Genomic DNA, 20,934 nt, shown 5'->3' on the forward strand with positions numbered 1-20,934 from the left:
ACTCAAATTTGGGGATAACCAACTATGCACTTTCTAAGAATATATAATGAAGTCTCTAGGCCACACACAGTGTTATGATTTTCTATCCTTTACCTTATTAGAAAATCTAAGTCCTATCAAATGTTCTCAGAGGACTTAGTTGAAAAACAAAAATCAGTACCAGAATGAAGTATTCCACTGCCAGTAATAAGTAACCTTTAACTAAACACCAAGAATCCATGGAGAATTGAAAATCCTTGGTTCAATCTTGATGGTCTTTAAGTTTTAAGGAATACCACAAAATTCAGTCCTAACAAATTCAGGAATGAAGGTGTAAAAGCAGAGCTTAAAGATGGTATTTTAACTGATATCTAATTTCTGTTTGAGCTTAATGGGAAATTTATAGGTATTTGTTTTCTTTCAAATCAATCTCCATAGACTTGGTTTAATAGAGACAATTAAGTGATGCACTATGATCAGAAATTTTTTTCCACCATATTTCATAAGTCATTTCTAGCACCATTTTTTTTTTTTTTTGGTAGTTGTAGATAAAAATAAATAGAAGCATTCTGTTTATGTGGTGCTAAGGATCCAACCCAGGGCCTCACACATTCTAGGCAAGCGCTCTGCCACTGAACTACCTCAGCCCCTCTATCACCAATCTTTGAAAAGCTAGATTTAAGGTATTTTTAAAATTCAAACTTTTAATTCTACCCTATTATAAATTCAGTTAAATGTCCAAATTGGTCTTTATTTATTATTGGGTACTGGGGATTGAACTCAGGAACACACCACCACCGAGCCACATCCCCAGCCCTATTTTGTATTTTATTTAGATACAGGGTCCCTTATTGAGTTGCTTAGCGCTTCTCCATTGCTGAGGCTGGCTTTGAACCGGAGATCCTTGTGCCTCAGCCTCCTGAACTGCTGGGATTATAGGAGTGCACCACCATGCGCAGCCCAAACTGGTTTTTATGCATGACAGAATTGCAGCAGGGGATGGTTAGATTTAAGTTTTTGTTCTTATCTAGAAGAATGTTTTCATAATCTATATCCAAACTAAATCATAAAATTTTTCTCTTGAAGGGATTTTAATTGAAGACCCTAATTTGATTGTTTCTGGAACTTCTATTTCAGAGAAATTATTCAGACAGTTTCAATCACATTCTACTTGTAGACTCTCATGCCTTACATATGACTTTTGAGTGCACTAATTTTGCATTAATTAAAGTGTAGGATAAACATTATGACATTTCACAGTGGAAAAATTAAGGATTGTAATCAAAACAACAGGAACTGTAAAAGTAGTAATTAAAAGCTATGATTATGGTTTGTGTTGAAGAAATTTTGAAGTTTTACAAATAGCAAAAATGGTAGCTTTGCATTTTCTTTATTTCCTCTGATTATGTCACACAGGAAAAAAGCCACAAGGTATACAAAAAGAACACGAAAAAGCAAAGGACAAGAAGTATCTGGACATTTTCTAAAGACTGAAGAAATAGAGAAAGTCATTTCTATATTTTGATCAGTCACTAATTTTGCTTCAGTGGATAAGCAAATTTTAAAGCATAGTTCAAGAGTACAAACTTACTTTTAGAAAAATTTTGCAGAAATACTAAGAAACTAAAGCAATTTAAACCAAGAGTTTAATCTATTTAGTAATTTTCATAATAGAGCAAGCTGGGACACTCTAATGACAGAAACTCTCTCCTATATGTTGGCAAATGAAATGGAGTAATGGAAACAGCTCCAACTCTTAGGTCAGGGCATCCTCTGCTATGTCCTTGTCGGCCACCAGTGGATCAAGGAGTCTGAGAACTCTGTATTCTGGTCGTTTCACTTGTTAGTAAATTCTCTGTACCATTTTCTTTTTTTGGGTACTGGGGATTGAATCCATGGGCACTTAACTATTGAGCCACATCCCTAGCTCTTTTTTGTATTTTATTGTAGAGACAGGGTCTTGCTAAGTTACTTAGAGCCTTGCCAAGTTGCTGAGGCTGGCTTTGAACTTGTGATCCTCCTTCCTCAACCTCCCCAGCTGCTGGGATTATAGGCATGTGCCACCATGCTCAGCTTCAATAGCATTTTTACATGACTGTTGTGACTATTAGTTTGGTCCTTCAAACAATGGTCATTTAGACAAGTCATATCCCTGGATTCATAATATTCTGATAAGCAAATATATCATGAAATATTTTTGTTCTTTGATAATTACTCAGTTCTACTGACTGATGTTTGGTTTCCTTTATGCTTTCCACTTTAAGGAAATTACATTTTTGTGTTTTACTCTAGTTTATTGATTTCTTCACATTTTGTTTTGAGCATCTTTTGATTACATCAACGAGATCTTTCTATGTCATCTTTTTCTTCACTCAACATATTTAAGCCCTGTTAGGTGTCAGACAGTATTAGTTAAGAGTTGCATCTATTTTATTTTTTGTACAAATGAACCTAGGGGTGTTTATCCACTTAGCCACATCCCCAGCCCTTTTTATTTATTTTGAGACAGTATTGTTAAGTTGCTTAGGCCTCAATAAATTATGAGGCTGGCCTCATACTTGTGATCCTCCCATCTTAGCTTTACAAGTCACTTGGGATTACAGGTGTACACTACCATGCCAGGAAGTATTGCATCTATTTTAAACCTTTCAGTTACGTATTTAACAAATTATTTGCATATGTGATCCACATTTTCAGTTTGTGTAGATTTCTGTGGCTGCCAACTTGTCAATTTCTAAGGTACTGCAATGCCAGTGAACATAGCATACAAATATATACACATGTATATATGTGTGTGTGTATATTCTGATTTCTCACCTGTTTCCTCTGCTAAAAAGTTCTGTAAGGACAGGATCTTTGTGTTCTCATGTAACCTCAGTTCCTTGAACAGTATCCAGGTACTACAGTTGCTTGATAAATACTTCTGAACTAATGCATTATTTAAGATTTTTCTTGTGGCTTATTATACAGTCACGTTATAAAAACTGTATTTTCGGTTCGGTCATTGATTTCTGTTTCTATTTATTAACATCCAATATCTGAGGAGCTTACTGTGTGTTGCTTACCGTTTTAAGCACTTTATACATTTGCCAATTGACATTCAAATCCTTTACACTCTTTCATACTTTTCCCAATTAGTCATTTTCTCAGTATTGTATACTAGGGTTCAGCTGGTTATGTGGCACAATCAGAGCATCTGTTTTTATTAATCCCAGTTTGGCTTTAAAGTGAATCTTTTATAAAATATATACCCGAAACAATCATTAAGTCCCAAGTATTCAATTCTGCAAATATTTCAACAACACTGACACAGTTCATTAAAATAGGTTGGAAATCATAATGTACAAATTATATATATAACATAAACTATTGTATTACCATTACTTATGTTACATATTATATAATATGTACCATATTTAAGGTTTTGTGTGTTCCATATCTGGGACGATGGGACAAAGTGGGTTAATGAGTATTTACTCCATGAAAAATTTGAAGACAGATACTCTGGCCTAGTACCAATTTGCTCACCATTAGCCAAGGTTTTGTCTGGGGATGAGAACAAAAAGTTAAGATGACTATTCCTCCCTCTTATGTTTCAGAGAGAGTATAGTTGTGATGAGTTAAGAGCAGAAATTCTTTCTTAAATAAAACTGTTAGGGTTCAGTTTCCAGCACTTATTAGCTGGGTTACCTTGTGCAAGTTATTTAAACTTTTACTTCCTCACCTGTAAAATGGAAACAACTAACTAATTTATAAGAGATCTATGAAGATTAAATGACTTACTATATGTAAAGCCTTAAGCAATCAGCACTGCATGCATGTTACCTGTTGTTATTAAAAGTTTAAGTTTAGCATTTTAAGTGAAAAAGTGAATTCTTCCTCTGCCTAGGCACACACATGAATTTTGCAGGTGCTCACATTTGGAGTCAAGTACAGGTCTCTAAAATTTGATCTGCTGTGAAAACATTTGATAATATGATTTCCATCTGTCTTCTAAGAGAATGCAAAAAAAAAAAAAAGAAAAAAGTCACTCAACAGTTGATGTAAAAAAAAAAACCAAAAAACCCCAAAACACGGTATCATCAGAAGTTAAAGAATTAGAGAAGGACCACTCCATTTTACATCAAATAAATTAAGCTCGGGGCTGGGGTTGTGGCTCAGTGGTATGGCGCTTGCCTCATATGTGTGAGGTACTGGGTTCAATTCTCAGCACCACATATAAATAAATGAATAACATAAAAAAGACCCAACAACTAAAAAAATTTTTTTAAAAACAAACAAACAAATAAATCTCACATCTGGAAAAGACCTTTGTGTTTGGAGTGAACCAAAGGATTATTGGTTAGGAGACTTTATGATGTATCTGGGTAGAAAACTTACAATTAAAATTGCTGCTAGAACTTCAGGAACAAAACTGAGCAAACACTTGCCATGTTTGATTTGGATACACATTCCACATATTCCTGAACAATGCTACAGACAAATGTATTCTTTGCTCATACTGGTTTACATTAACATATGTTCAGAAAGTAAAAGTAAATGCTTAGAAACTCTTACAAGAATTTGATATTTGCTGTGACATGTATTTTAAAAAATGTGCCAGGCAAGCACTCTACCACTGAGCTACAACCCCAGCCCTGTGACATACTTCATACTAACTAATTCCAGAAATAAAACCTGGCCCTTTACCACAGAGAATTTAGTAAGTATTGTCCTAGAACTCACCTGTGGCCCTGTATCTAATCAGTGCTGTGCAGTGCCAGCTCACTTATTCTGGGTGGCCATCTTTTGAGTGTAGGGGAACAAGAAAACGACAAAGAAGACAGGTCAATTTTGTCTGCTCTGTTGTGCCCAATTTTTTTCTGTGCATGCAGTCATCAAATAAGGAGCAGCAACAGTTAAAGAGTAGAATTATTTTAAGTTAAATTCTGTGAATGACCAGTTCTACAGGAATAGTGAACTCATGTATTTAGTGTTATAAATAGGACATGAAGAAAAAACAGAAATTAAAAAAAAATTTACTGTATCATGGTTCTACACACTCTTTTTAAAAGAGTCACAAAAAGCCATACATGGTGGCACACGCCTGTAATCCAAGTGGCTTTCAAGGCTAAGGCAGGAGGATCGTGAGTTTAAGCCAGCCTCAGCAATTTAGTGAGGCCCTAAGCAACTTAACAAGACCTTGTCTCTAAATAAAATATAAGGGCTGGGGATGTGGCTCGGTGGTTGAGCACCAGGGTTTAATCCCTGGTACCAAAAACAACAACAAAAATCCCACAGAAAAAAACATTTCTATGCACACAGTCTATAGTTATAACCCTTCTCCAAAAATTCAGTGGGGTTATAGTAATTCATAAATGTTAAAGGGACAAGAACAAGGGTAAGTAGCAAGCAAAGATTAGGGATGGCTTATAGTTTCTACTTTAGAAGTCCAGAAACACTATACTCAAAAGAGTTTAATGGCAATGCATACAGTATCCCAGGTTCTTTTTACTAAAGATTTTTAGCATTATCATATCACAAATGGTACCATCTAAGCAGATAGACTCCCCCAAGGAATGCAGGTTGGTGTACACAAATCAAGAGTAATTTAAAAAAAGGCACTTCACAATAAGTCTTAAGACAAATAATTAGAAATAAAAGAATTTGGCTTTATGTGGTGGGACATGCCTGAAATCCTAGCCACTCAGAAGACTCAGGTATAAGAATTAAGAATTCAAAGCTAGCCTCAGAAACTTAGTGAGACCCTAAGTAACTCAGTGAGACCCTGTTTGTAAATAAAATATAAAAAAGGGCTGAGGATGTGGCTCAGTGGTAAAAGTGCCCCTGGGTTCAATCCCTGGGAAAGAAAAAGAAAAGAAAGAAGATAATCAGACATGGTGCTTGTATTCCCAGTTGCTTGGGAGGCTAAAACAGGAGGAAGATTACTTGAACCCTGTAGTTTAGGGCCAGCCTGGACAGCACAGTGAGACCCTGGCTCAAAAAACAAAAACATCCCACCTTACCCCCAAAGTTAAAGGAAGCAATATTCTTAAACATTTGAAGTGTTTTTACTAAAATGCTAACAACCTAGAAAAAGTTAACTGGTACACAATCATCTTTTAATAATTTCCATTAAGCCTTTAAAAACAAAACAAAAAACCCTAATAAAAATCGAAATATTTGAGAATAAAAGCCAAAAACCTCAATAGCATCTAGCAAAACAACATTTTAACAGGAGAATCACCTGAGTTCAGGAGTTTGAGGCCTGTTTGGGCAGTGCAGCAAGATCTCATTTCAAAAACAAACAAACAAACAAACAAACAAACAAATCTTAAATACCATTTGTTGCTCCATTCATATTTACAAGTGCACTGCTACACTCACCGAAGCCAAGCATGGCACCTTATCAAGGTTAAAGAATTCATTAAAGTCAAATTCTCCTGGGGACTGCTCAGGCAAGACGGCATCCCTTGGCACTTCCTGATCAGCAGTAGGCTCCTGGGTGAGGATAACTTCCACCTCATCCTCCTCGGTTACTCCTCCATTGCACTCAACTATGCCTGAAAGCAAAACCAGGACAAAACAGTCTGATGAAGAGAACCACTCCAGTCTTACTTTGTGGTCTTGGCCATCTTCACACATATAGAAGAGCCACAAGTAGCTTTTGTTTTGGTGCTAAAGATTGAACCCAGAAGTGCTTTACCACAGAGGCATGTCCATCCCCAGCTTTTTAAAATTTTTTTTTAAGTTTTGAGACAGGGTCTCACCAAGGCCTTGCTAAACTGCTGAAGCTGGCCTCAAACTTGTGATCTTCCTGCCTCAGCCTCCTGAGTCACTGGAATTACAGGTGTTTGCACCATGCCTGTTGAGCTGCAAGTAACTTTAAAAGCAGATTTTTTTGCACAAGAACTGTACTTTCAACAGTAAAAATGACCCCTCTGGGAGTTGGAAGAGGAAAAATGCCAGAATTCCACCATGATAGGGGAAAGATTATGGTCCCCCTCTTAAGTACTTCAATTTTCTAACACTGTAGTGGATTCTTTTTCTATCCTTTTTTTTTTTTTTTTTTTTAAAGATTCTTTACGAGTCTTTTACTCTTAAGTGGAACCAAATTATTTTGGCTCTGCCAATGCATCCATACCACCACTAAAGTCAGGGTTCAACAACCTAAGGTATTTATGTAAAACCTGCACAAGAGCAATTTTTTTTTTTTTTGTACTGTGTATTGAACCCGGGGTGCTTTACTACTGATCTACATCCCCAGCCCTTTTTACTGTTTTGAGACAGTGTCTTGCTAAGTTGCTTAGGGATTTGCCAAGTTGCTGAGGCTGCCCACAAAACTGCCATCCTCCTGCCTCAGCCTCAGTTTCTGAGATTATAGAAACTGTCACTGTGTCCAGCTAGGGTAAATCTTTTGCCTACGATTGGTGACAGCTTGTCCTTCAAGGCAAAGTTTAAATGTTACCTCCTCTGGTAAGTCTGCTCTATCTTTTTTTGCACTCTGTGCAGTAAATTAATTATTGCCTTATCTATAATCCTTGCATTCTCTCTCAGAGCACTTATCACACCGTGCGTGTGTGTGTGTGTGTGTGTGTGTGTGTATTTGATACCAGGGATTGAACTCAGGGGCACTTACCCACTGAGTCACATTCCCAGCACTTTTTTGTACTTTATTTAGAGACAGGGTCTCACTGAGTTGCTTAGGGTCTTACTAAGTTGCTGAGGCTGGCTTTTAATTCATGATCCTTCTGCCTCAGCCTCCCAAGCTGCTGGGATTACAGGTGTGTGCCACTGTGACTGGCTTACTACACTATGTTATAGCAACTCTGTGATGAAACTGATCTAAGGCTAGGTAATCTGCTCGAATCAGCTTTGTCTTACTCTACAGTGCCAGATTATAGAGTAACCTCAGAACTGTTCAGTTATATTTTTAAGATGGCAATACATGGGTAAGTAAAGCTACCAGGTACTAACATCTAATTAATTTCACATCTTAATTTTTGCCAAAGTATAGGCAAAAAGCAAAGCAAAACAAAACAACCAACCAAACAAAAACAAACAAAAATCTGTCACTTGGAAGTGCTCTAAAAACCAAAGCCAAACTCTGAACAAGTACAATGAGAGACACCAAGCATTAAACACTTTTAAGAACTGAACTCACCCCTTGCAAAGACACTTAAAAAAGTTGCCTATAGTTTCAAGATCCTGGCATACAGGAATCTTTCTAAGAGCGAGGGAAAAAAATTAAACAAAAAGAACAAAACACAGCCTGGACCTATCCCTTCTCAAAATTCCCCAAGAAATACTGTAGTCTTGTTATTTTTAATCAGCTTGGATATTCTAGAACAGAAATTAAATGCTAACTTCTGTTTTAATTCCAACAACGCTCCAAGAAGCTAGATAGCAAAGCAGGGAAATACAATAGCACAAAAGATAAGTGCCTTGCTCAATACTAGTAAGCCTAGGATAGCTACCCAAACTCTTCCACATAAAACTGTGTGTATAAGGCTACATGTCTCCTCTATGGGGATGCCTGCTAAGAATCCTAATCCTTCAGGGGTCCTCAGGTAATGAGAGAGACACCTTTATAAGCCATGGACAAAGCAATAGGCAGTTTCTCCAGTGAGTTTTTAAAGACTGACAGTTAAACTAAAACAAGTGCTGTGGTGGAGGAATTATTTCCACTTTACAAACTGAGCCTTAAGCTGGGTATGGTGGTACACATCGGTAATTCCAGCTACTTGGGAGGCTGAGACAAGAGGATCTCAAGTTTGAGGCTAGCTTGGCAACACAGCAAGAACCTGTCTAAAAATAAGATAAAGGAGCCGAGGATACAACTCATTGGTAGAGTGTTTGCCTAGTATGCATAGACTCTGGATTGAATTCCTAGTAATGTAAGGGGAGAGAGGTGGGGAGAAAGAAACTGAGCCCTAGCAAAAATAAACTCAATAGCCTCATCAGTGTATGCTTCTCCTTGGCCCATTGTATCCACCAGAACCTGACTGCCAACTTCAGGACAAATAATAGGCATTTTGCTGCAGTTTTATTTCCCACTGTAAGGGTAATATGGGAGCCATAAAAAGTCTGTACTTTGCTCATCCATTTATTAAAAGCAAACAACAACAAAAAAAATCTTTAATATTAAAATGTACTGCATAGGTGTCCAGGAGAGGCTGAGCTCTGATGTGTAAATTTAATCTTTACAGCTAAAAGCAACTCTTATAGGTATGTCAAAACATTGTCTTCACCTTACAAAGAAACAAGTCTACCCATTAAGATTATGTTAAGGTAGGCATGGTGGCACACATTTGAAATCCCAGGGGCTTGGGAGGCTGAGGTAGGACTATCCTAAATTCAAAGCCAGCCCCAGCAACTTAGTGAGGCCATATGCAATCTAGTGAGACTGTTTCAAAATAAAAGGGGTGGGGATGTGGCTTGGTTGTTAAGCACTCCTGGCTTCAATCCCTGGTATTTAAAAAAGAAAAAGTAAAGCATAGATTATGTTATGGAATATCCTTTTCTTTGCAGCAGCTCCAGTACAACCCCAGGCCAAGACCATCAGCACAGGGACGGTCATCTTACAGCCAGGTCACTGCCCTGAAAACAAGTGTGCCCCTATGTTGCACCAGACTCTTCACACACATCAACTCTGGCTCCTTCAGTTTAGCAAGGAGCTTATCAAACAGCCGATAAAACAGTTTGGGAGAAGGTAAATCACAAATGACTGATCTGGGATGGTCAATCAGCATGGTGAGGAAGTGGTCTCTGTCATTTAAGACTTCTGAGCCTCTATGTTCTATTCTGTGAAATGGGCGTAAAAGTACCTATACTACCTGGCACAGTGGCACACTCTGTAATCCCAGCAACTTGGAAGGCTAAGCCATCCTCAGCAACTTAGTGAGGCCCTCATCAACTAAGCTCAGTGGTAAAGCATCCCTAGTTTCAATCCCCAGTACAAAAAAAACAAAAACAAAAAAACCCATACCACAGAGTTGTTAGGATTTATTATACAGAAACAACACACCACTGTACCACTGTGTCTAGTACATAATTGAAAACCCTCTTTATTTTCACCATGTTTACCAACCTTGAGGAACACTTCATGAATTGTGTTCATGAAAAAAACAATGCACACAGGATAATACAATACCTGTTTCGTATAGTAGGCAAAGGTTAAGATAGTATTGTGAAATTTTGCTTAGGAAGCAATTTTAAAAATCAAACTGCAACATAATAAATTTTACATTTTGTACCAACAGGTGCCCATTCCTAAGTATGCAATTAAGCCAATGATAATCACATCTCATTTAAAAGTGAACTTCCCTCCCAAAGTTTATACTGACCTTCCTTCACAGAGGCCGTCCGTCGCCTTGTTCTTTTTCTACCTTTGTGATCTTCTTCTAGTATTTTATCATCAAAGCCAGTCAGTTCAATTGTTTCAGACTGACTTGTGGGTCCAGCTGAGAACCATTCTGGTTCTTCTTCTGTGTATGAATCATTTCTTCTGCGTTCTCCAAAGACACGCTTACTATCCCCAAACTCCCTCTGGAAAAGTACAAAAAGATTTAAAAAAAAGAAAAAAAATTCTAGTCAAAACATTTGTACTTTAATCAAAGTCTTAACAAATTAACTAATGCTTACTTCAATAAATAAACTATGCTGTGGACTTGAAGCCCATCACCATGTCCCCCTGCCCACCCCGATCTATTCCTCCTTGTTTATTAGTTAAAAGTGGGCTATATTCATCTAGGTTCTAATATTAAGTCCCCAAACATGTGAGGTGTCAAAGGGTCTAGAAAACAAACCCTGAAACGCTTGTCCTTATAGTCCCTCTCACGATCTCTGTCTCTCAAGTCGCGTAGGTCCTTATCACTAAGACGGTGATCCTTCTCAAAGGTCCGGGCAGAGATTATCCTCCCACTGCCAATTCTTCTTCCACCAAGCAGGCGAAGCCCGTCACTCTCTTTCTCCAATGGACTTCCTGAGCGACGGGAGCTAACAGCAGCTGTCACATGACAGCCCCCACCAAAGCTTCGTCTCTGTGGGATGAGAACAACATCTAAGTCGTCTTCTTTCACACGCTCTCGAGGATCTGGAAAGATGAGGGAAAGAGAATGGTAACCAAAGCTATAAGGATATTTTTCTTTAGGTGATGTAGAAGGGGGAGGGTTGGAAAAAAAGTAATGGGGCTTATCAACAGATTCATAGTAACTCATACAGTATTATTTAAGTAAGACTTCTGTCTTTTCTCTTTGGAGCACTAAAAGTACTTCACACTATACCATTTTTGTGATTAGTATCTGATAAGACCTTACTAATTTAAATAAAAGCAAATGTTTTATCTACTAAAAAACTAATAGGTGTCAGTATTTGGAAAAAAAAACTGCTTAAAAAGTCTTTCTTCAGTAGATGGTATTGAATAGACATACACACAAAATAATAAAATGCATCACACATATAATGTAAAGCCTAACGAGGAAAATCTTTGTGGCACTGGATTAAGAAAAGCTTTTTCAGCCATGACAAAGAAATTATGATCCATTTTAAAATACAATAAATGGGGCTTGATTAAAATGTAAAATTTCCATTGTTTGAAAGACACCAATTAGAGAATGCAAAGACAGAGCAAACAATGATAAAATATTTTTGGCATATTTCTTATGAAAAATCTGTATTTGGGGGTGGGGTTGTAGCTCAGTGGTAGAGCGCTTGCCTTGTATGTGTGAGGCCGTGAATTCGGTCCCCAGCACCACATAAAAATAAAAATGATATTATGTTTATCTACAACTAAAAAAAAAAGAAAAAAAAGAATCTGTATTTAGAGTATTTAAAAACAGTAAAAAAAGACCAAAAAAAAAAAAAAAAAGAGTGGGCATGGTGGTGTACACCCATAATCCCAGCACCTGGGGAGGCTAAGGAAAGAGAATCACAAGTTTGAGACCAGCCTCAGTAACTTCAAGAGACCCTGTCTCAAAAAACAAAAACTAAAAACAACAACAAAAAACACCACATGAAAAGGGAAATGCAAATTAGACCATGTGATATCACTACACACCTACTAGAATGGCTAAAATTAAAAAGTGAACATTTCAAGTGCTGACAGGAACGTGGAACAAGCAGAACCCTCATATTCTGCTGGTGGAAATGTAAAATAGAACACTTTGTAAAAGCGTTTGGCAGTTTTTCAAAACATTAAATATACATTTACCATACAACTCATGCATTTTATACCTAGGTATTTAGCCAAGAGATAAGAAAGCACATGTCCATGCAGAGACTTGTACATTAATGTTCACAGCAGCTTTGGTTATCAGTCAAAAACTAAACAACCCAAATGTCTATCAACTGATAAATGGATAAAATGTGATGAATCCATATAATGGAATAAAAAAGAACAAACTACACATTGAACTACAGGGATAAATCTTAATTGAGTGAAAGAAGGTATACATGAGGAGTACACATTGTAACAATTCCATTTATATACAATTCTAAGAAATATATACTGGTCTACAGTGATAGAAAGCAATTTACAGCTTGCCTGGTTGAGGAGGGTGAGGAGAGGTTAAAAGGAGGGACTCGGATACCTGGCAATTTGGGGGGGTGATGGAAATGCTTAGTATTTTTACTTTATTGTGGTAATGGTTTCACAAGTTACACAACAGTCTGAACTTTCTCTAATGGCATTCTGTATATGCAGGCTACTGTATGTAAATTTTAATAAACTAAGATAAACAAACATGTTGTCATGTAAAAAATATTTTCCTAGAAAACCCAGAAAACTGAAGTTTAGTCCAATTGAGAAGAACCTCCTTTAGTCATCTCACCAGAATTAGTTCCAGGATGTTTTGGTATAGACTTTTCTGGAATATCTGTGCTAGTCTGTTTTTTCAAAAACAGGATACAATGTAGATAGTTTTGTATAACTAGATTATGACTCAATATACATGCATATCATTTATAATAAACACACCTGTAACACATTGTGACAGAATAAACAATGTAATAATCCTATATATGGATATACCAAAGTCTATTTAATCTACTTCCACTAATGGATATTCATGTTCCTTCTAAATTTTCACTTTTTTTTTTTTTTTCTTGGTAGCAGGGATTGAACCCAGGGGTGCTTAACTGCCAAGCCACATTCCCCAGCACCCCCACTTTTTAAAAATTATAGTTAAAAAAATAAATAAAGGTATTGTATCTATGTGGTGTTGAGGATTGAACCCAGTGCTTCACACATGCTAGGCAAGCACTCTACCACTGAGCTATAGCCCCAGCCTCCAGCCCTCTTAAAAAATATTTAGAAATAGGGTCTAAGTTGCTGGGGCTGGCTTTGAACTCCAGATCCTCCTGCTTTAGCCTCCCAAGCTGCTGGGATTATATGTATGTGCCACAATGTCTAGGAGTTTTCACCATTTTAATAAAATCTCTAATTCTGTTAGAATGTGTGTGGACACACACACACATTTTTTGTTTTGTTTTTGGGTGGTACTGGGGATTGATCCCTGGGCCTCATGCATGACAGACACATCTTCTACCACTGAGATGTATCTTCAGCCTGTCAGACTAAATTCTTTGTTTGAAGGACATTATTGCAGTAAGCGTACTTACAGACTGTATAGAACAATCTTTTTTTTGGATACTGGACATTGAACCCAGGGTCACTTTACCACTGAACCACAACCCCAGCTCTTTTTATATTTTGAGACGAGATCTTGCTAAGTTGCTTAGGGCTGTACTAAATTGCTCAGGCTGGTCTTGAACTTGTGATCCTCCTATCTCATCCTTTCAAGTCCCAACGATTATAGGTATGTGCTATTGTGCCCAATTTGTGTAGGAGAAACTTACAACTCAATCTAGAGCCACCCATATCTTCTTTGCTCAGTTCCAAGTTTTTATGATGGGTCGTCTCATCTCAAAAGAATTTCTTACGAGTTCCTTAAATGACTTTTATATTGCCAAGTTCCCATTTCACCCTTAAATAATATCTTTTCTAGTTTAAAGAGAAAAGGTACATAAGATCAAACTTTATTCCAGTCTCAAACCATTTCCAAACTCTATTTTGCTCACAGTTCATTATAAATTAATAATTGCCAGAATCAATTTACACCTAAGCACTAATCTTGTATGAGATGAAGCATGATTAGATTTACAGAACAGCTTTGTTATTATGCACACCAATGAAAGACATCTCTACATTTCCTAATAACATAGTCTACTTGCCATTGCCATATAGGAAGACTATAATATTACCTTATTAATTAGGAAAATTTCAACTAGTAAATCAGTTTCCTGAAAACAGCTCCCTGCCACCATACATAAAACTCACAGCTAACAATGAAACTAGCAGCTAAGAGCTTGCCTCCCCCAAACCTCTGTCTCTACTTTTAAGAAACTGTACTCACTCACCTATGATCCTACGCACCAGGGAGGGTCGGTCATTATCCAACTCTTTCTTCAGGTTTTCCACTGGTGAGCTACGCCCTGAAGCTGGGTAAAGAGAGGCATGCCACTTCTCAGGGTCCCAGACACCATCACTGTAGGTCAAAAGGTACCGAGAGTTAGCATTTGCAGCCATGAACTATAACGTGGGTAGTTTAATCTCTAACCTCTTCAGGTAATAAGTTAAGGAAACCCCTTTCCAATATAAAATTTCATGGTTGCCTTCAGAATGGTTACCTCTTAAGATGAGAACAAAAACAAGCAATTAATTTAATAATACCAACATGAACTTGAAACCAATGGTTTGCTGGGTAATGTAGTGCATGCCTGTAATCCCAGTCAATCAGAAACTGAGGAAGGAGTATCCCAAGTTTGAGGCCAGTCTCAGGAATTTAGCTGGGTGTGGTGGCACACTGTAATCCCAGTGGCTCGCGAGGCTGAGGTAGAAGGGAAGCAAGTTCAAATCCAGCCTCAGCAAATTAATGAACCCTAGCGACTTAGTGAGGGCTGGGGATGTGGTTCAGTGGTAAGTCGCCCCTGGGTTTGATCCTTGGTATTAAAGGTGGGAAAAATTTAGTGAGACCCTCAGTGACTTACTGAGACCTTGTCTCAATAAAAAATAAAGAGGAAGTCGGTATGATGGTAGATGCCTGTAATCTCAGCAGCTTGTGGGGCTGTGGCAGAAAGATGGCGAGTTCAAGGCCAGCCTCAGCAATTTAGCAAGGCCCTAAGCAACTCAGTGAGACCTTGTCTCTAAATAAAATACAAAAAAGGGCTAGTGATGTGGCTCAGTGGTTAAGCATCCCTGAATTCAATCTCTGGCAACATAAATAAATAAATAAATAGGAAAGGGATGTAGCTCAGGGGAAGATAACCACTGAGTTCAATTCCTAGTACTAAACAAATAACCAACCAGTGGTCTGTATACAAATGAAACATGTAGGGCACACATCTTAGGGGTACACATGGATTATAGTAACTATACTTGACCTATACAAAAATTTTCATAAACATTTTGATTACTCATCAGTACTAACAGCTGATAAAAACAAAAACAAAAAACAGAAGCATTTTAACAGAAGCATTTCCTGGAATGTTTAATATGTACTTTTTCTAAAACTTTATGCAGTCTCACTTTTTCCACAAGCAGGACATCTCTTTAGCACCTAGGATGTGTAGTTTAGATTTTTGTGTTGATCCCCTCCCCCCTTTTTTGTAGTTGGACACAATACCTTTATTTTATTTATTTTTATGTGGTGCAGAGGATCAAACCCAGTGCCTCCCACATGGTAGATGAGCATTCTACCGCTGAGCCACAACACCAGCTCTTTGTTTCCCTCTTTAATGAAGTGATAGGCAGTAGACTGTGCAGAGCAAAAGCTCTGGAGCCCAACAATCTGGGATCAAATTCTAGCTTTGCTACCACATCCTAGACATGTTTTTGGGCTGTCTTCACAAAAAGGATAACCCTAAACCATAAAGCAGAACAGGCTGCACTATATAGTGACATCATACATATGTCTTTCGTGGGCTGCATTTCATGAAGCAGAAGTATGTGGCAGCACTTAACTCAGTATTTACTATGTAGTAGGTACATAACTTTTTATTTTTGTAGTACTGGGGGAGTAAATACACATCTTGCACATGGTAGGCAAGTGCTCTATCAGTGGCTCATTTGAAAAAGTGAGCCAACCTCTCAGTTTGAAACCTTTTACAATAAAGGAGATATTACCTATCTTCTGCTGTTTGTGAGGATTACTTGGAGTTTAAGAGCCCAACAAATCTTCATTCTCAAAGAGAAGAGAAACAACAGAATGAAGCTCTTTTCCTTTTCATCTCTTATTTTTGGTATTATCACTAGGTACAATGTCCCTACTTCAGAATAAAAGTTAGTATGTCTGCTTATAACTTTATTTTTTTTAAAATGTTTTTTTAGTTGTTGATAGACCTTTATTTTATTTATTTTTTTGAGGTGCTGAGAACTGAATCCAATTCTCACAAATGCTGGGCAAGTGTGCTTCCGCTGCGCCACAGCCTCAGCCCCTGCTTATAACTATGTCAAGAAGAAATAGCTGCAACAATTAATTCCAACCTGAGACATAAAAAGGTTTTACAATGAAAACAAACAAACAAAAAAACAAGCAAACCAACACCACAGGCATATCTGAAGATAAATGCTAAAAATGCTAGCCAATCAAAATAGTCATTATTCCAATATCATCTTCATCAGGGGAATGTGGTGAAGCATCTAGGTTTAACAGCCTTGAGTCCACATACAAAATTTAAGTGACCCATTCAACTAAGAAATGAAACCTAATATGATACTTTGTATGTTAAAAACATGAACAAATATGAATCATCTACTTTGATTTTTTAATATATTTTTAGTTCTTGATGTACCTTTACATTTTATTTATTTTTTAATTATTTTAGTTATAGATTGTAGATGGACAAAATACCTTTATTTTTATGTAGTGCTGAGGATCAAATCCAGTGTGAGGAAAACACTCTACCACTGAGCCACAATCCAGCCCCTTACCTTGCTATTTAAGAAATGACTAAGGTGATCATAAGAAGTATGAGAGAGGGTTATTATAGGAGATTTTCAGACCATTTTCAGTTGTAGTGTCTTCAAACCAAAGCTGTCTATCTTTTCTAAAAGAGGCTAAGAAGCAATAAGGCTAATGTGAATGATTAAATGGTTATTAGTTTGAGGGGGACACAGGTAAAGGGCTCAGAACACTCCTGGGGCAGGCCCTTAAAGAAGTACCCTAAAAGCACAGAGCAAGAACCATAAAGTATGGAGAAAAGATCCTGGCGAGGACTCTTGGGTTCAAGTCTCATCTTTCTTTCCTGTTTATTTTGTTGTTGTAGTACTGGCTGTTGAACCCAGGTCCTTGTGCATGCGAGGCAAGCTTTCTAACACTAAGCTATAACTCCAGCCCTATTTTTTCTGCTTTCTATGTGACTTTGATCAAATAATTTTCTAGTTTTAGTTTCATGATCAGTTTCCTGAAGTTCATGTTATTATCTCATGAAGTTCTTTCTTCATTTATAATAACCCTTAAGATTATTCTTAATTTACCAAGTGTGATAAAACAAATGAACAAAAAATTTACAAGTAGAACTTAATGACTTATAATGATAGTGATACCTGTCATATTTTTCGGAAAGGCATGAAGGTCTCTGTTTGGAATGGGGGCGTTCTTTTATATCCAAGAGCTCCTCCTAAAAAGAGAAATCAAATGGGGATTTTGAATTACAGTTTTCAGGCCATACACTTTCAACTTCTTTCTCCTTTGATTAATTCTGAGTATCTACCTTAAACATTTCACACAATTCTTATTTGTACTTTTGACTTATTTTAGGAAGGACTGGAGGTTTGGACAAGAATGCTATGCAATGGAAGAGAGATAATGGTTTAGCGGGATGGTAATCGTGATAAAAGCACAATTTATGCACGTATAGAAATGTCAGTGAAAACCATCAAGTTGCACAATTAAAGTTGATAATTATAACAAAAAAAGAATGAGAATATTCTTTTACAATCTCTTATCTAGTTCCAAGAGAGAATCTGCCCCTACAGATTTTTTTTTCTTTTTAATTTTGAGACAGGGTCTTGCTAAGATGCCAAAGGCTGGCCTCAAATTGTAATCCTTCTGCCTTAGCCCCCCGAGTAGCTAAGATTAGGCATGTACCACCTTGCCCGGCTCAGAAATTATTTCAGGGACACTTTTTCCATTCTCTCAAGGACTGTGTCTTCAGCAGAGGAGAGAAGTCAACCCATCACAAACAATGGATGACTTCAGATATAGGGACTTCTGCAGACCCTGGTTGAAAAGGCCTGTCAGATTTATATAACTACAGTTATCAATAATACTTTAATCTACCCTCCCAATTCCAATTTTGTCATTTATTTTTATTTTCTCTCCCTTCAAACACAGGAACCAGTCTAGAATCTGGTTGCTATCTCACTTGGGTCTCTACAACTTTTATCTACTATGACACTGACATCTCTAAATAATGTAGTCTCTCTCCCTTTTTTGCAGTATTGGGTTTGAATCTAGGACCTAGAACTTGCTAGGTAAGTGCTCTACTATATACCTACCTCTCACTTTTTAAGAGAACATTCATTTTGGCTTTGTCTGAGGTTTCCTTATGCTTAAGGTTAAAGTATTCCTGGAGCCAAACGCTAACTTAAGAGAAACAGTATCACTGCTGGATGCCATGATATTCAGCTGCTAGCACTTGGCATCATATATAAACACACATCTTTCCTTCTCCCCCAGTTATTATTTAAAAAAATTTTTTTTTAGACATTATGTCTTTACTTTATTCATTTATTCATATGTAGTGCAGAGAATCGAACCCAGTGCCTCACACATACTAGCCAAATGTTCTACCACTGAGCCACAATCCCAGCTCCCCAGTTATTCTTTATATTGATATGGAATCATGATTCTTAGTTTTTCCAATGATCTATAATTTGTTATTGTTCTTAATTATTTTAGTGCCCAAATTATCCCAGATTGTCAGCTGAAGCTTTTTCAGGCTGGCTCACATGTTCTTTCAATATGCTCCCATCTTTTGTAAAAACAAAACAAAACAAATAAAAAAACACTGCTTTACTGATTTAGCTTGTACCTATCCTGTCCTAATGCTGGATTTAGCCATTTCTCTGAGAAATTCTAGTCCCATAAGAAACCAACATCTGGGAACAAGGTATGTGTTTATTTGGTTATAGGCTCTTTCATCTAACCCAGGAAACACATGCATTTCTATATGGATGCAAACATACATACAAACTAATACACATACATGCACACTTATATGAATATACACAAAATCGACTGCCTCTTATTGATATATATATATAAACATTTTCATAATAAAATAAATAAAGCAATTCACAAACTTTCATTAGCAGTAAAATGCTGCAACTGCCTAGCAAGAAAGCGTGGAGCACTGTGCCATGACCTCTACAACACTCCCATTCCAGACCTCACAAGAGGAGAATGCAGGCTGCTTCCATATTTTGAGGTATCAGAGGGATAGATTTGCTCTCTCAGCCTATAGGAATCACTGCCTATAACATGGCACAAATTCACCCAGTGTCTTCAGATAGCTGAAGTCTTTAAATGTTTTCAGGTGAGCAAAATATCCTACAACCAGAGGAAATTTTAGTTTTAAAACCAGGATATCAATTAAGTACTTTCATTTATTTAGGATTTACTTATAAATTACCTTATTTATTGGGTAGAAATACCTAAAAAAGTTTAGATGCCTAAGATAAACAGAATTTCAAATATAAGACAATGTCTAGAGGCAGTCTAAATTCTAAAAAAAAAAAAAAAAAAAACCAAAAAACAACAACAAAAAACTGTCAAAGGCCGGGCACAGAGGCACACACCTGTAATCCCAGTGGCTTGGGAGACTGAGGCAGGGGAGGATCTCAAGTTCAAAGTCAGCCTTAGCAATTCAGTGAGGCACTAAGCAATTTAATGAGACCCTGTCTCAAAATAAAAAATAAAAAAAAGCTGGGCATATACTTCAGTGGCTAAGCACCCCTGGGTTCTATCCCCCAATACAAAAACCAAAACACAATAAATTAAAAAAACTGTCATGCCACCTATAAATCAATAAAGACAAGAATTCAGACAAATGTGCAGGGCAGATACAGTGTCAGAGCTTTGAAGATGGGACAGGGATATAGCTTAGTGAAAGAGCTTTGCCTAGCATGCTCAAGGTCCTAGTTCAATCCCCAGAAGCACAAAACAGACCTGTGGAGATAAATACAACATTGGGGCAGGGAGGCAGGGCAAATAGACCAATAGTAGTAATACCAATAGCAGATGTCACAGTACAAAATCCTAAAAAGCACTGTGCAAAAGGCTTAAAAGTTTTCCAGTTTACAGTGATACAGCCCTTGCCTAACATTCAATGAGGCCTTGAGTTTGGTCCTTAGCACCACCACTTCCCCACTGAAGGGGGAAAAATATTCAGGTAGAAACAGGAAATACCCTGCAACGTAGGAAATACACATAATACTACGGGGAGGGAAAAAAGAAACACTGTCAAATAATTTTCTGCTACTAGAAGTAACTCAAGGGGCCGGGGTTGTGGCTCAGTGGTAGAGCGCTTGCCTAGCATGCACGAGGCACTGTGTTCGATTCCTGGGCACCACATAAAAAACCAAACAAACAACAACAACAAAGATGTAACTCAAAGATTATTACAAATTGCCTTACCCTTCTCAAATTCAAACATCAAACTAAGAACCTTAGCATATTGCCATCCAAGGATGATATACTTCACCGTTAAATGTACATATTCTCATCAAGTATAACTAAAAAGAGCCAATTTAAAAAAAATAAATGTATTCTCAATATACAGAAGTTTCTAAACAATGGGGTTTGTTTGGAGGAAAAAAACCTTTTAACGCCAACATATAACAAGGATCTAAGTTCTTCATTACTATTAGCTATTTGCTGAAACGCTGATGATTTAAGAATCAACCAGAGGGGC

General features: G+C 37.3%; 1 protein-coding gene across 3 annotated transcripts in view; it reads right to left on the reverse strand.

Moving 5' to 3' along the window:
- Positions 1 to 20,934, reverse strand: part of Eif4enif1 (eukaryotic translation initiation factor 4E nuclear import factor 1) — a 50,127-nt gene that overhangs the window by 18,719 nt on the left and 10,474 nt on the right. For all 3 annotated transcript variants that reach the window (XM_077796820.1, XM_077796822.1, XM_077796821.1), the window contains exons 3-7: positions 17,564 to 17,637; positions 14,377 to 14,504; positions 10,767 to 11,053; positions 10,305 to 10,506; positions 6,346 to 6,521 (exon numbers count right to left, since the gene is read on the reverse strand). In XM_077796820.1, coding sequence (XP_077652946.1) covers positions 6,346 to 6,521; positions 10,305 to 10,506; positions 10,767 to 11,053; positions 14,377 to 14,504; positions 17,564 to 17,637 — 867 coding nt within the window. The remainder of the gene's footprint in view (positions 1 to 6,345; positions 6,522 to 10,304; positions 10,507 to 10,766; positions 11,054 to 14,376; positions 14,505 to 17,563; positions 17,638 to 20,934) is intronic.

The sequence above is a fragment of the Urocitellus parryii genome, chromosome 3 (assembly GCF_045843805.1).
Source record: "Urocitellus parryii isolate mUroPar1 chromosome 3, mUroPar1.hap1, whole genome shotgun sequence".
NCBI classification, from domain to species: Eukaryota; Metazoa; Chordata; class Mammalia; order Rodentia; family Sciuridae; genus Urocitellus; species Urocitellus parryii.